The 17,659-nt window shown below is 33.1% G+C and overlaps 1 protein-coding gene across 1 annotated transcript in view; it reads right to left on the minus strand.

Moving 5' to 3' along the window:
• LOC127901477 (kunitz trypsin inhibitor 5-like) overlaps positions 1–17,659 on the minus strand; it is a 32,324-nt gene continuing 14,665 nt past the window's right edge. The window contains exon 2 of the mRNA XM_052438880.1: positions 1–129. Coding sequence (XP_052294840.1) covers positions 124–129 — 6 coding nt within the window. The 3' untranslated portion in view covers positions 1–123. The remainder of the gene's footprint in view (positions 130–17,659) is intronic.

The following is a 17,659-nucleotide window of genomic DNA, read 5'->3' on the forward strand; positions in this document are numbered from 1 at the left end:
TTGATGCAACGTTTATTATTACAACTTAATTTATTCTTTTATTAAAGCATGCGTACAAGCTTAAAAGAAAACAAACTTTATTTTTAACTGGAAGCATTTGCGGAGCTCTCAGCAGCTCGATCTTCAAACCTTTTTAAACACAACTTTGAACGGAATATCACTCAAAGCCAGACGCCGCACCCCACCATTAATAAAAATGCCAACATCTCTGCACAAACCTCTGCAGAAATTACAAACCGAAGGACAGTAGACAAGCTTGTAATCACCAAAAAACTTCTCAATCTTAAACCAATTTCTCATGGTTCTGGGGCCGGGATTGCCTTCAACTCCCCCAGTTGTCACAAGCCACTGCCCAAATGCCGCATCAAAATTGTCAAGCTTCCACACTGTGGACTGCGCACAACTTGTTGCAGCGTCAAATTTGATGTTTATGTCAGTGGACTCACGAACAACGCCTTTTTTAGGGTTAACGGGCGAAAATGTTACCGGCAAACCATTTTTAAATGAATGCTGCTCTTGAACAACATCTAGGGGACATGTCTTATTGTTGCCTCTGCCAGCAAGTGTAAGCCCGCCGCCTCTGCCCTTTGTAACGGGCAAGATGTAGTACTTACTGCCAGCTCGGAGCTGCTTACCGGCGATGTCCAGCACCGGATCAGGTTGAGCATTGCCTTTGACCGGCAATGGCGTTGCAGTGAAGGCAAAGAGTAGGATCAGCGAGGGTAAGACTAACGTACTTCTCATTGTTATATCGTTATAGTTTTTGTTCTTATCTTTTGTTGTTGTGTGTAAATATCCCTTTTGAGACCAAATTTATAGAATTAGGCTAGTATACCTAATTGACGGACAGCATGTTCGTTGGATTTGACTGTCTGATTCGAGAAGCCGATGGCCGCCCATAAGACATAAGCGGATTATCGGATTCTGCGTTGTGTCCTGTAACCCCCCCCCCCCCCCCCCCAACAAAACAGCCTGATTAGAAGATTTAATACAAATTTCAAGCTATGGAAAGCGTAATTTGATGAGAAAGTCAAAGTTTTAGTTTAAAGTTAGAAGTCAATACCCTTATCTTTTCTCTTAGACTAAATTTAACGGAATTTAGATCTGATTCCTGTGTCTTTGTTGATGGTTTCGTCATTTTGTTTTGCATGGTATATATGTTTATTCTTAAAAGAACAAGTTTTTTTAGCTAAAGTTGGCCTGGTCAAGTGACGAGTTTATTGAAAAATTAAAGTAGCAAAGAAATGATAAAGCATACGTCTAGGGAGGCACAACATGTGCCATGTCTTTTAATATAAAAATCGCACCAAGAATTTGAAAAAAAAAAAAAGATGTAAAAAGACATACAAGAGATTATCAAAACATGTTACTAGCAGATCTATTGGCTATGTTCATATGGAGATGTCTTTTAGTAATAGATTATGTGAAATTAACAGCCGTACACCCTAAGTTTACTCGGTTATAGAAAATATTACAAATTTTTTAATTTGTTTAACTTTTCATCTTAAGTTTTCAAAATAAAATAATAGTTTAAATTTAAAAAAATTGTGATAATCAATATTCAATTAAATACACTTAAAACTCTAATATTTTCCTTAAATAAAAAAAATTATAGTTTGTCTTTTCAGTTTATCTTCACAAATTTACACAATCTAACTTAATTCATGGACACGCAATCAATTTAGCCAATTCATTTTCTTAAGTAAAAAAAGCTAAATTAAATTTTAGTATTTATGAAAGTCAAAAATTCAATTGAATTGAAGGGTAGAATTTCCATTTCACTTAAATTCTATTAAGTATTCTAGCAGTGTGCACGTTTTACTGGATGATTGATATAAATTACAAGCTTAGAGTAGAAAATCAAATAAATTCAAACTTTTGTAATATATTTCATAAGATGTAAACTTAGGGCGTGCGGCTTATAATTTTTTTTCTAAATTTTAATCCTTAACAAGGTTCCAACTAAAGCGACTATCAAATCCCCTTACGAGCTTTAGACGAGAAAAAAGTCTATTCTAAAACTTTTGCATGTTTGGGATGTCTTGCTGAGGTAAGGCCTTACAGGCCTAATGAGAAACAGTTGAGTTGTTATTTTTATTGGATACTTTGAAAGATCCTGGGGGTACAAGTTTTATGATTCCACGACTAAGTTGGTTTTTGAGTTGGAAAATGCTCAGTTCTTTAAGGATGTCGAGTTTGCAAGTGTGATATGGCTAGGGACTTTGTATTTGAATAGGGATATGTTGATATTTCTTTAGGTGTTATTGGCATTGATCAGGGTCTCATGCCCCTATACAAGAAGTTGCTCTAGAAGAACAAACTCTACCATCTCAAGAACCTACTCTATTAAGGAGATCCACTAGAGAAATGAGGTAAACATTGGAGTGATGGAAGATAATCCGATCAATTACTATCAAGACATAGAAATTAAGTTCTTACTCTTAGAAGTGGATTGATGGCATGAATGAGGAGATGAAGTTTGTGAAGGATAATGACGTATGAGATCTTATCTCATTACCAGAAGGTACGAAACCTATTGGTTGCAAATACATATTTAAGACCAAGAGAGATTCGAAAGGCAATGTAAAGCAGTACAAGGCGAGTCTTTTCAGAAAGGGCTTTACACATAACGAAGGTATCGGCTATAAAGAAACTTTCTCTCCAATTTCTTTGAAAGACTCTTTCAGGATTCAATCTTATAAATTAAATGGATGTGAAGATAGTGTTTCTCCATGGTGACATTTATAAGAATATCTATGGTGCAAGCAGAAATTTTGTGTCAAGAAACCCAAAGAATATGATTTGTAAATTTAAGAAACCATTTATGAACTCAAGCAAGCATCTCAACAATGATATTTCAAGTTTCATTAAGTGAACATCTCATTCAATTTTAAGATGAATTTAATCAATGATTGCATAAATCATAAGTTCTATGTGAGTAAGTATATTTTTCTAGTTTTATACATCGATGACATTTTGCTTGTCAGCAATAATATAGGCTTATCTCACGACATTAAAAATTTTCTAGCTAAAAATTTTAAGACGAAAGATCTTGGTGAGCCTATTTCGTATTAGCCATACAGATACATTTGGATCGCTCGTAATGTATTCTTGTATTATCACAAAAGAGTTATATCAAAACGATTCTCAAGAGATATGGCATGCAAGATTGCAAACCAAGTGATACCCATGTGGCTAAGGCAACGTGTTTTGTCTCAATCAGTGCTTTGAGGTGAAAGAAATGCAGAAGATTCCTTATGTATCAGTAGTAAGAAGTCTAATATGTATTCAAGTTTGTACGCGATTGGATATTGCATACGCTACTAGGATGTTTAGGAGATACCTAAGTAATCTAAGAGTAGACTATTGGAAAGCGGTGAAATAGGTCTTGCGGTACTTACAAAAAACAAAAGGCTACATGTTCAAATATCGGATCGAAGGCTAGATTAGATTGAGATCATCGGGTATATCGACTCTAATTTTGCTGGATGCCAAGATAGTATGAAGTCCACATCAGACTACATCTATCTACTAGTTGGGGTTGTTGTCTCTTGGAAGAATGGTAAATAGTCTCTTGCAGCCTCTTCAACAATGGCAACAGAGTTCATAATATGTTATGTAGCATCTAATCATAGAATGTGGCTGCAAAATTTTCTTATGGGACTACGAATAGTAAATGATATTGATAAATAACTCAAGTTATCTTGTGGCAATAAGTCAATAATGCCTTATTCCAACAATAACAAGAGCTTGACGAAGTCAAAGTATATAGACATCATGTTCATAGTTGTTAAAGAAAGAATTCAGAATGTGCAGTTGTGTATAGAGTATGTGAGCACAAACTCTATGATTGCGGATCCACTTATTAAGGTATTGCCACCCAAGATGCTTCATGAGCACACTATTCGTATGGGTGTCATGTTATTAGAGGATATTTAGTTTAGTTGGAGATTGTGATTTTAGATTCTCATATAATATAGCCATTTTTCAGTTATTTCAGTTTATGGATATTTCATGTTATTTTCTATAGAAATAAAGTTTTGGTTTATTCACACTCTAATTTTAATATGCTTTGATCTCACTGAGGTTTAAGGTAAACCAGTTGAAAATAAGCATGTTAAGTCCACATTGCATGAAATTCTATGCTACACATCCACATTATAATCCATGTCTTTTAGTTCTAGGCATAGTGACTATTTATGAATCGAGTTATAATAGTTGTAACGAATGTCGCCTTTGATCCTATATTGGTATAATTGATAGACCTTATTGATTATAGATACATTTCGATAATAATAGTAATGTTGAGCTCATACAGTTATTTTTACAAAGCTTAATTATAAGGTTACATATATAGCCCAAATGAGAGATTGTCGAATTTTTTAATCTAGCATTATTAGATCCTTAATCTAATGTTGGGATTATATATGAATACTTATGTGTTGCGGATTGTTATATATGGTTAAGCCCAATTAAAAGTGATCTATTAAGGTCTACAGTAATATGAGCTTTAATATATCTGATAAGGTGAGACCTTTAATATGTAGAGACTTAAAGATAATTTCTATTTTTACGACTGGTTGAAATAGGAATACCTGAAGATAATAGAAAAAGTTATCTATATAAATGGTTATGGTCTCTAGGTCACATGTATCATTTTATTTTTTTTGACATCCTATCATCAGAGAGAGAGCGCAAAAAAAATTAAAGGATTCTCTAGGAGAACGTATTGAATTGGAAGGCAAACCACAACCATAGAGAGTAATTTAGTATTATAGATTCAGGTTCACTTTTCCTTATTTTGTTATTGATTCTTAGTTATATAAAATGAATGGTTTTAGATTATAGGTGATAGTTTTCACCAAAAGATTTCTTGTTCTAACATTTAAACAACAGAAAAAAGCCTTGAGTAGTTGAAGAAAAATAAAAAAAAGAAAACCTATTTAATTATAATATAATCCAAAGGTTTGTTGAGCATAACTAAAAAGTTTGAGCTCAATAGTGAGTCATGGTCAATGAATAAGGATGGTTGTATGGTAATTAAAACTTCTAACAAAAAAAAAAAAAGAAAGAAAGAAAGAAAGAAAGAAAGAAAAGAAAAAGTTATAATAATATTTATTTTTATGATCGTACGGTCATTAGTAGTGTTCTATCATGGAACAGTTCCAATAAAGCTTGATCTAATTAAAAACTTTTTTCTCTTCCACCGTCACCTATCTAATAATTTCCACACTAATTTGGATTCCGACCAATATAATTTATAAATTCCCACCAAACTAAAAGTCTATCATTTTAAATTATATAATATCAATTGCAATCAAATATTTAATTTTATATAACATATATTATTTATGGATGGACAATATTATGATAGACAATTGTCATATGAAAATAACAAATCTATTACACATAATACATCATAAAATCTATGACATATATAAATTATCATCAAAAATTTTTTGACACATGTTTTAGTGACCGACACATGACTATCATCTAATAAGGTGTATAATGGTAAAAAAGTAGTTTTTTTATTTTATTTTTATTTTTTTTGTGATCCTAGTTAGCTTTTTGTTTTCTAAAGAGCTCTTAGTTTAAAATTAATAAATTTTTAGAAAAAGGACAATTGTGCTCCCCAAAGTTTAGGGAATCGTCATGAGAACCTTTAAGTTTTTAATAAAGTACATCAAAATCGTATTTTGACCATAATTCTATTTGGCTCTATGAACTTGAAAGTTTATTCTAATACTTTGTGATAAAACAAGATATAATATTAAAATAAATGTAAAAATGCCTAATATTATTAGCCTACTAGACAAATTAAGCTACTTATATTATATTTGTATTTATTAAAAAATTGAAGTCAAATTTTAATTATTGTACTTAAAAAGTATTAGTGTCTATTTATTAAAAATTTACGATATCTATATGATAATTTTTCTAAACTTTAGGAGTATTGCTGTCAATTGTGTTGGAAGACCTTTCGGCCTAGTGGCAAGAGCCTTCTTTAAAGTCTCTGTATGGACCAATTCATTAACTGTGTCTTATCCACTGTGATAGGGTAGAGATCTCATCTCTTAATAGGCATTGATTTTTCTATTAACTGGAATTAAATTTAATGGAAATTTTACTAGATAATTCACATTTACAAGTGTTGAGACCAATAAAGAAGATCAAAAGTATCTACAAAAGTGAGAATGTGAACAAGCCTGAGCAAAACCACATTGGAGTAGTGACTGTGGATGATTTTCAATTTTGGTTCATGGGGTTTTTGCGTTGTTAAAAAGCTTACAGAAAACTTCAGAAGGCCATTTCGAAGCCAACAAAATTAAATTATTAGGATATATTTTGAAGACAATAAGCTCAGCTAGCAAGCTTTGACAATCATTTTAAAATAGCGTACTTCATATCATGTGCTTTAGTTCTATGTATATGAGTGAAGGTCATTATATATCATATATAACTCCTGCAAGTAAAGAAATTGCATTTTGGTTCTGATGCAATTGCAATTAACAATTTATTTATTTTTTTACATAAATGCGTAAAGCTTTATCAAAGAAAAACAGGAGAAAGGTACAAAAATCACAAGAATTAAAGTTAAGAAAAACAATAATGGTGTAATCTCTACTCATCCTTTTTAGGAGGCGTATCATGAACTGAGGCGTATCATGAACTGAGGAGGATCATTCCACCACGTCAGATTCACTCAATTTAAGTCTATATTAGTCAAAGTATCAGCCACAAGATTGCCTTCTCTATAAATGTGGGAACAATGGAACTGCATGTTGTTGATTATATCTAGCGTGAAGAGACCATGAGGGATTATAAATTTATAATTGTTATTAAGAATAAAAGCTTTAGCTATTGTGGAGTCACTCAATTAGAACTTCCTTTACCACTTTTTTTTCCAAAACATCATCGATTGAACCACACCAGTTTTTTCAGGTTTTCCTTGATCTTTTCTTGTGGTAGATTTATCATAGGTAGATTATTATTGTCCACATCCAATAAGATGGAAAGATCTAAGACAAGTTTATCAACTGGGATTCCATACAAGCGTGAATGTATTCAATCTATATGATCTAAGACCAATTAGAGATCGATGAGAATTAGGAAATGAAATTGGTCCTAACTTTTTTTGGACAGATTAGGATGTATCTTGGGATCCCAAACCTTTCTACTATTTTTTCCTACTATTTTTCTTTAAATTTGTAACTGAAACATAAAAAAGAAAAAAAAATACTACCAGAGTGGTTTTTAAATAATTTTATTTAATTAGTTTAGCTCGAATTTTGAGAAATCATATATTAAAAATTTGATTTAAATTTTACCCAACCCTCTACAATTAAAAAAAAGGGAAAAAAGACTAAAATCTCTAATCACTAAAACCTTATCTAAACATGACCAGGTCCACGTCCACACTAGTAGAGATGTTAAAAAATTTCGAGTCCAGTAGAGATTTGCAAAGATTTGGAAGATCTGGATAGGGAAAAATCTGATCTGTGCATTAAAAAATGAAAGTCTCGATATTAAAATTGAAAATCTATACGGATTCTGGTGTAGATCTGGATGCAAGTGCATTTAAAAAACTAGATATCTGGATCTGCGTTATTTTTTTAATTTATTTATTTATTAAATGAAAAAATATTTTTAAGTGAAAAAATAAAACCCATGTGGATTTTATGGTGGTTTCTTTGTTTGTGATGGTTTTTAATGGAATCTATGTGGATTTGGTGATTTCATTTATGGATTTGTATTGGTGTTAAACTTGGATTTATATTATTTTTTATATTTGATTTATGTTGCAGTATTTTTATATGTAAATTTATGGTGTATTTTTATTTGTGGATCCATGGTGTTGTTGTATGTTATTCTATGTGTTGAATTATTTTTTGTTGAATTATAATTGGATTTTAATTTAAATTTTTTGATAAATTCGTTAAATTTTAAATTATAGTTGAATTTATTATGTGGATCTAGATGTCTAAAAAATCGGTCCGCAATTCGTACAAATATTACCAGTATTTGAATCCACCTTTTTTTGTGAATCTAGATGCAAATCTTAAAAGATCAGAATTTTGCCATCCCTTACAAGCCGACACCATCAGCCGTTTGACTTTGAATGTTGTACGTAATTCATTTTTTTAATTAATTAAATACAATCAAATGTATCTCCAGCCATATGGATGGTAAAAGAACAATTACAAATTGTAATAAATATGCAGCCTCTAAGGACCCAGTGAATTTAAAGCATAAAAATTTTATTACTAATTAAATGTCATGATGGTTAGAAAAGTACTCTGCCGACACCGGTGGATCAATACCATCAAGCAATTCAAGTCTCCAAGTTTCTTCCTTCCGTAGAGCTTCTTTCCTTATCGTAGAGAAAATAATGTGATAGAAATATTCATTGAATGTCTTTTGGGATGTTAGTTGAATTTTTAAATTAAATATTTATAAATATGTTGACGAAAATGTTCTTATAGATGTTGAATAAATTGTTAATTAAAATATTTTAAATACTTGGGATATGGGACTGAGTATTAGAAATGGTTTGGGATTAATTAATCCTAATTTTAGTTAATGTACAACCGAGACAAGATTTGGTCCATATTGATGGAAACAAAAAAATTAGTTACACAATTATTTGTCTCTATCTTAATTATTGATTTGGAAAGATCGATTGTCAAATAAATAAAGATTGATTGACTCAATCTTTACTAATCAATCATTATTCCTAAATTATTTTATTTTAATTGGTTAATTTCCTTTTTATGTCTCAAATACTTGCAAAAATTGATTTGCAAGAGTGCTTCGTTCAGTGAAATTTGTTTTATAACTTTTTCTGGAGATTGATTGAAAATGAGTGGTGTGGAAGTAACTAAGAACTCTTGCTTGTTCTTAATTCGATTTCCTATATGTTAGAACGAAAATTGATTTCTAGTGTTTGGTAGATTGATCATAGGCTGATTAGTTAGTCTTTAGATCACATGGCTGGGAAGGCTTGAGTAACGATATATAGCTCCACTCCCACGATAAGTTAATTATTATTTTAACTTGGCTTCTGAATTATAACAAAGATCTTATCCTCTACACAACCTAAACAGGAAAATGATAAGTTAACCAAAATAACAACATGATGAAGACAACTCTAAACTGTTATTCATGAACAAGCATGCAAACATTAATTAATTCTTATTGTTACAACTTTTATTCATTTAGCAAAGCATCATTCTATAGACGTTCAGATGCGCATAAGGTAAAAACATAACAAGCTTTATTTTTATCCTCAAGCTTTTGTTCAGCAGCTCCATCTTCAAGCCTTTAGAAAAATAACATTGAATGGGACATCACTCTGAGCCAGATGCTGCACCCCATCATTCATAAAAATGCCAACATTGCTGCATAAAACTTTGCAAAACTTACAAACCAAAGGACAAAAAACAAGCCTGTAATCACCATAAAACTTCTCAATCCTGAACCAATTTCTCGTAGTTTATGGGCCAGGATTTCCTTCAACTCCCTCAATTATCACAAACCACTACCCCAATGCTGCATCAAAATTGTCAAGCTTCCATATTGTGGATAGCACACTAGTTTTTACAACTTCAAATTTGATGTTTAAATCAATGGACTAACAAATAACGCCCTTTTTAGGGTTTATAGGTGAAAATGTCATTGGCAAACCATATTTTAGTATATTTTGCTCTTGAACAATATGTAGCAGAAATGTTTTATTGTTACTATTGAAAATTTGAGGGTGCAGTAGACACGCAGCTAAAGTGAAATTGATAAATAATAATCACACAGGGACATAAGAATATACGTGGTTCGGCTTTTAGCCTACTTCCATAGGCAAAAACAGAAAAAAATATTTTACTAGTGAAAAGGAGTTATAAGTATTGTAATATTTTGTCTCACAACCCAAAACCCCAATATACTCAAACTCTCAAAACACTAGAACTAGAGCTCAAAGCTCTCAACACTCTCAACTTACATCTCTTGGCACTCTCACTTGAATTAGAGAAAATGGGATGAATGAAGAGGGCAAATGAGGCCTCTATTTATAGGCCAAGCCATGCCAAAAAATCAACAATAGTGGGCATTAAAATAATTTAAATTTCCACCCAACTTTTCCACTTTAGTGCCAAAGTCAAAAGTTGATCCCTCCCACTTACCTTTATTTCCTACTTACTCAACAACTTTATGCCAAGAGTCAAAAAGTTGCATGCTAGTCACATGCAATTATTTGCCACATGTATGCACATGTTCAACAATTCTCCCACTTGGAGACTTGATTGAGAACCAATAATGTCTCCACACCATCCTTTCTTCTTCGTCATTATCATATTGCTTACGTCTCTGCTAGGCCACAAGAGAATCTACTCTATACAAACTTGTTAGCATTGATTGGCTTGGTTAAAACGTTTGCTAGGTTCTCCTTGGTATGGGTTTTCTGTAAATCCACACCTCCGTCCTCCACTACTTCTCGAACAAAGTGGTATTGTACCCTTATGTGTTTTGTCTTGGAATGAAAGGTTGCATTCCTTGTCTGTGCCCGAGCTCCTCTAATAACCTTTGTATTCAAATAACTTCCTTACCAACTTGTGTAGCTACCATATATTCTGTTTCTATTATAGATAAAGCCACAACAGTCTAAAGTTTTGAAATCCAGCTTACAGCTCCTCCTACAAGTGTAAACACATAACCAGTAATGGATTTCATTTTTTAAGGTCTCCTGCAAAATCTGAATCCATATAGCCCTTGACAGTAAACTTTGATCCTCCATAACATAATGCAACATTCGAGGATCCTCTGATGTATCTTAGAATCCTCTTCACAGTTTTCCAATGCTCTTCACTAGGATTCACCATATACCTACTCACCATTCTCTCTGCTTGTGCAATATCTGTTCTTGTGCATATTATAGCAAACATCAAACTTCCCACTACTGATGCATACAGTACGTGAAACATCTATTTCCTCTCGGCTTCATTGCGAGGACACATACTTGAGGATAATTTGAAATTAATAAGAAGCGGGGTAGAAATTGGTTTACAATCTTACATGTTAAAGCGCCGTAAGATTTTCTTCAAGTAATTCTTCTAAGAAAGCTAAATCTTCTTGTTATTTCTATCTCGGTGAATTTGTATCTCTAGAATCTTGCTTGCTGGTCCCAAGTCCTTCATTTCAAACTCTCTAGCTAATTGTGCCTTTAATTCTTGGACTCGATCTTTGTTGAGGCTTGCTACCAACATGTCATCCACATATAATAGTAAATGATAAAATCATTATCCTCAAACCTCTTGTAGTATGCATAATGGTCTGAACTACGTCTGTTGTATCCAAAGCTCATGATGAAGGAATCAAATCTCTTATACCAACACCTCGGCGCCTATTTAAGACCATAAAGAGATTTGTTCAATCTGCAGACCAAGTTCTCCTTACATGTTTCAGCAAAACCTTCTGGTTGGAGTATATAAATCTCTTCTTCAAATTCTCCACAAAGAAATACAGTTTTCACATTTAACTGCTCTAGATATAGGTCAAATGCAGCACACATTATCAGGACTATTCTCACTATCGTAAGTCGAACTACTGGAGAAAATATCTCGTTCAAAAATGCCTTCATTCTGAGCATATCATTTTATCATCAATCTTGCACGATACCTCTCTACTTGATCATTGCCATTACACTTGATCTTATAGATCCATTTGTTACCAATGGCTTTTTTACCATATGGTAGTAGTACAAGTTCCTATGTCTTATTCTATTACAAAGATTCATTCCTGCATTGTTATCATCCATAAAGCAACATTTGAGCCGTTTAAAGCTTCATGAAAATTTGATGGTCTTCATCCTCTGTTAGACGATAATATGCAACATTGATCTCTGTAACATACTCCGAGTGACACACCGGTGGTCGTCTCTCTCGAGTTGACTGATGAACTTTTGTAGCTTCGAACTCGACTAGTTCTTATGCTTTATGCTCTGGTGCTGCTTCAAAAGAATCTGAATCTTCTTTTTTCATATTATTTTTCATATATACCGGTATAGTCTCAGACATTTCTTTTATAGTGCTATCATCCCTATCTTTCCTTTATATTTGACCTTCTACAAAGATAACATCTTTACTGATGACAATCTTGTGGACAGTGGAATCCCACAGACGATACCCCTTTACTCCATCAACATACCCTAAGAAGATACATCTCCTGAATTTTGGATCCAGTTTTGTTCTTTCTTAGGCATTGTACAACACGTACATAGGACATCCAAATGTGTGCAAACAAGATTAATTAGTTGGCTTCCCAATCCACATCTACATCGGTGTTTTCAACCTAATTGCTATGGATGACAATCGATTCACCACATAACAAGTGGTTCTGGCTACTTCTACCAAAAATGAGTTTGGTAGACCAGTAGTCCTCAACATGGCTCTTATCTTTTCTATAAGAGTTCTGTTCATCCGCTCTACCACTCCATTCTGTTAAAGAGTGTTTGCCACTATGAACTATCTTTGAATACCTTCTTGCTTATAAAATGCAAGAAATTCACCGTTTGTATACTCTTCACCATTTTGTATCCTCAAACACTTAATGTTTTGTACTCCTTGAATACTAGAAATATATATAACTTTTTTTTTATTTGATACACCCAACATTTCCTAAAATAATCATCAATGAAAGTTATCATATACTTTGCACCTCTTAGGGACTTATTCGGCGATTCTCAAACATCAGAATGAACCAAGTCTAGAATGCACTTATTTCTAGTGTCAGATCTATTGAACTTCAATCTATGCGGCTTACTTGTAAAACAGTCCTCGCAAAATGATAAGCTTACCGATTTGAGCCCCGAAAGCAACTTCCGTTCAGAGAGAATTTTCAAATCTTGTTCCGACATGTGGCCAAGTTTGAGATACCACATCATCGTCGATTCTTCTCTATTTGACACGACACACGTATAAGCTTCCTCTAGTATTTCACCTTTAAGGACGAATAAATTGGCATTGATCTTTTTTGCTTTCATCAATACAAGCACACCTCTAACAATCTTAATGATCACATTTTCCACATGAGTCTTGCAGCCAAGACTATCTATTTGTCCTAAAAACAATAGATTTTTCTTCAGGCCTTTAACATGTCGTACCTTCTAAATAGTGCGAACTATACCATCAAACATTTTTATTTTGACAGTACCAATACCAACGATCTCCGAGGCATGATCATCACTTATATATACGATCCTCCTAAGATAGGTTCATATTTGGGGAACCATTCTCTCCGATAGTTCATGTGCTAAGTAGCTTCTGAGTCTATAAACCAGACGTCAAATAGTTATTTTCTGCCTTCTGTAACCATTGCTGCCTCACTGTATAAAACGTCACTATCATCTGAGGTACTTGCTACACACCCATGAACATTTGATGACTCAAGATCTTTACATTCTCCTCTCTTTTGGTTACTCCAATAATCTTTCTTAACATACCCCATTTTGCTACATTTGTAGCATCTGATCTTCTTCTTAATTCCTGACATTGATATACCATGATTGTAACTCCCACGGGTGCCACGTTATGTTAATCTCCCTCTCATCATTATTAGTGCTTCCGCTTGCTGCGAACTTGTTTGCACGTCTTCCTCATTCTTGCGCCTACTCTCTTCTTCTAATATAAAGGCTGTAACATCATCGAAGACTATGTACTCTGTGAAGATATTATTCATTAGGTTGATGATGAGTTGATCATACGAGCCGAGAAGACTTTGAAGTAGAAGCTCCGCACGTTCGGTTTCCTCTATTTTATGCCTCAACGTCATAAGTTGTGAAAATAGAGTTTTTAAAGTTTTGATATGGTCAGTTACAATTGTGGTCTCCCCCATTCGAAGAGTATAAAGTCTCCTTTCTAAGAAGATCTTATTTTGTAGCGACTTGGTCTCGTACAGTTTTGTGAGAATATCTCAAATACTCTTCGCCGTCTTTTCTTCTACCACACTAGATAGTACCCCATGTGCAAGTGCCAGGTGTAGATCAACAACTGCCATCTATCTCATTTCACTTATCATTAGTGATTTTTGCAGATCTTTCTCCAATTGCTTCTAAGCAATTATTTCTCCTTAAAATTGCTCGTATCTTCATTTTGCACAACGAGAAGTTCTCAAACTTTGCTGCCATTTTGCTAATACCATACACAAGTTAGTGTACCTCCTTGAATAGTAATGAGTGATCTCGTTCACTTCCAAGGCATGTTTATGTTTTGGTGGTGATAAACCTGAGTTACATATGTACACAAATATGGCAAGAGATGCTGATTCTAGAAAATTCCTATCAAAATATTTGCTCACTTTTGTAAGAAAAACAATTTGATGCCAATCTAAGCTTCAGTAGTGTGTTTATTTGTCTACTACTGAAGCAGAGTAAATTGTAATCACTAAAAGTTGCAAAAAAAACCTTATGAATGAAAATTTTCCTCCAATAGTTAGGTGTGAAACAAGACAACTATATTGTGTACTGCGACAGTCATAGTACCATTCACTTGGAAAAGAAATTGACATATCATTTGAAATCTAAGTATATTGATGTGAGATATCATTGGATACAAAACGTGCTTGAGAAGAAATAGATGTAGCTTGAGAAGATTCATACAATAGAGAATAGATCAGATATGATGACAAAGTAATTGCCTAAGGAGAAGTTGAAACATTGTATGTAGAAAATGGGCTTGGTTGTGTCCCCTATATGATCTGAAAGGGAGATTTGTTGGGTCCATCTCATTTGAGTGGCCCACGCCCAAAGGTTTATTAGTTTAGGTAGCTAAGATATTAAAAGAAACTTGAAGGGGGCAAAATGAAATTTTACATTAAAAAAAATAAGGTTTTGAAAGCGTGGTTATATAAGCAGGAATAAGTGGAGGCGGCAACAACTTTTGTGCATGGGAAAAAGACGAGAGGGAAAGAGATAAATATATATAAATATGTTAACGAAAATGTTCTTATACATATTGAATAAATTGGTAAGTAAAATATTTTAAATACTTGGGATATGGAATTGAGTATTGGAAATGGTATGTGATTAATTAGTCCTAATTTTAGTTCTAAATGTACAATAGAGAAAAGATCCAGTCCATATTGATGGAAACAAAACAATTAATTAAACAATTATTGCCTATATCTTAATTATTGATTTAAAAAGATCGATTGTCAAACAAGTTAAGATTGATTAACTCAATCTTTTCTAATCAATCATTATTTCAAGTATTTATTCAGTAGCTCCATCTTCAACCCTTTAGAAAAGTAACATTGAATGGGACATCACTCAGAGCTAGATGCCACACCTCGCTGTTCATCAAAATGCCAACATCTCTGCACAAAACTTTGCAAAACTTACAAACCGAAGGATATAAAACAAACTTGTAATCACCATAAAACTTCTCAAACCTTAACCAATTTCTCGTAGTTTGCGGGCCAGGATTGCCTTTAACTCCCCAGTTGTCACAAACCCACTGCACTAATATTGCATCAAAAATTGTCAAGCTTCCACACTATGGATTGCACACTAGTTTTTGCAACTTCAAATTTGATGTTTATATCAGTGGACTTGTGAACATTGCCCTTTTTAGGGTTTATGGGCAAAAACGTCATTGGCGAACCATATTTTAGTATGTTTTGCTCTTGAACAACATGTAGTGGAAATGTTTAATTGTTACCTCTACTACCAAGTGTCAGACCACCTCTTCAGCCAATATAGCTGCCAAGATGTAGTATTTACTGCTAGCTTGGAGCTACTTTTTAATGATGTTGAGAACTGGATCAGGTGAAGCACTGCGTAGGACAGGCAATGGCTAAACACCAGTAGGATTTTAGAGGGTGATGCCAAGAACTTACCCTCAAAATTTAGGAGAAAACGGAGTTAATTTCGCCTTCTGATTGCCCAATTAAAGATTGAAAATTTGCCCCCAAATTATAATAACCAGCCACGTTTCATGGCAATTTTCATCCAACTCTAAAGCTTAATATCAATTGCACATCAAGCAAGCTTTTTCGGGCTTTAGACTTTTGGGCCCCCAAATGAAATGGACCCAACACTATGAAAGTCAAAATTTCGAGTTTATGTTAGAAGTCAAATACCAGTGTCTCTTCTCTTACTCTAAATTTATTTTTTTCAGATCCAATTTTTGTGTCTTGGTCAAAAGTTTTGCCATTTTGTGTTGTATTTATACGATATGGATTTAGGGGTTGATTATGGTCTTTTTTCTGATGATGTGGACGTTGTAGAGGCTAAATCTCTTTGCTTTGGCATACGACATGCTAGTGAGGCTAGTTTGCCTCGTTGGTAGTAGACTCAGATTCGTTGCAGGTTATTTAGTTTGTCAGTGGCAAATGTCATACATGTATCGAGCTTTTTTGGATTATTTCAAAAATTGAAATGCTAATCTCAGTGGTAGAATTTCAAAATGTAGCATATTTGAAGATGTTGTAACCATGTTGCTGATGTATTATCTAAATTTACTTCTCAGTATTCAGAGTCTTTAGTTCGGTTGGAAGATTATCCTAATTTTTTAAAATGTTATTTGTAAGTTGAATTCTAAAATAAAATACCCGCATGTATTAAAAATAACATACAGTATGGATTTGGATCTAGTATTAAGTTGAACTGGGGGTAATTATTTATAATTTTTCTACCACACATGTATGTATAGTAATATGCAATTTAATTTTATATTCTCATCCAAATATTATCAATTATATTTTTTACAAAAAATTAGCAAAACAATTCAACACTACTCTCAATTCAAATACATTTATAATTACAATGATAAATACAAATTTATTTGCTAGGTTCACTGGAAATATCTGTTAGTATTAATTAATTTATTTTCCAAAATAATACTAAGGATTTGATGAGCGCTTCACAATACAAAACATTTTAAATGAAAACCTACGCGTGCTTTTGCTGGGACACGACCTGCAGTTCGGTCTCAAGCCATGGGCCGGGCCGGGCATAACTAATGCTAGATTGACAGTCTGGCACGGCACAACACTTTGACATACAAGCTAGCATGGGCACGCTTGATTGCTTATGGCCATTTCTAAACTATTTTATAATTTCTATTTACCCTGAAGAATTCAATGCAAAATCTGTTAAGTTTTAACTACTCATTGATTTAATTTGTTAGAGTACGATACTGCCCTTGCTTATAACGATATATATTAACTAACGTTTGTATTGCTCCAAATTTATTTATTGAGTTAATAAGAGCATCACTAAAAGGCTCTTCAAATAACATTTTATTACTTATTTGAAAAGCCACATCAATATTTAAAGTTTCAAAAGACACTTAAATTAAGATTTTTTAAATAAGAATTAATTCTCTCTCTTCAAATTTAGAGAGTTAATTTCTCCCTCTTCAATTTATATTTTATTACTTTTCATTGAAGAAAGAGAGAGAAGTGCTTTAATTGCTATTGACTTTTCCTTTAAAAAATTAATTATATGATTAAAATAATATTAACTCTATTTGAAGAGTCTTTTGGAGAATATCATATTTGTTCACCCTTCTATTTGCCACATAGGGAAGCAAATAGGTATTTGAAGAGTAAAATTTATATAGGCTTTTGGAGATGCTAGAATAACAAGCCCTCAATTCTCGCTTTTTGT

The sequence above is a fragment of the Citrus sinensis genome, chromosome 3 (genome assembly GCF_022201045.2).
Source record: "Citrus sinensis cultivar Valencia sweet orange chromosome 3, DVS_A1.0, whole genome shotgun sequence".
NCBI classification, from domain to species: domain Eukaryota; kingdom Viridiplantae; phylum Streptophyta; class Magnoliopsida; order Sapindales; family Rutaceae; genus Citrus; species Citrus sinensis.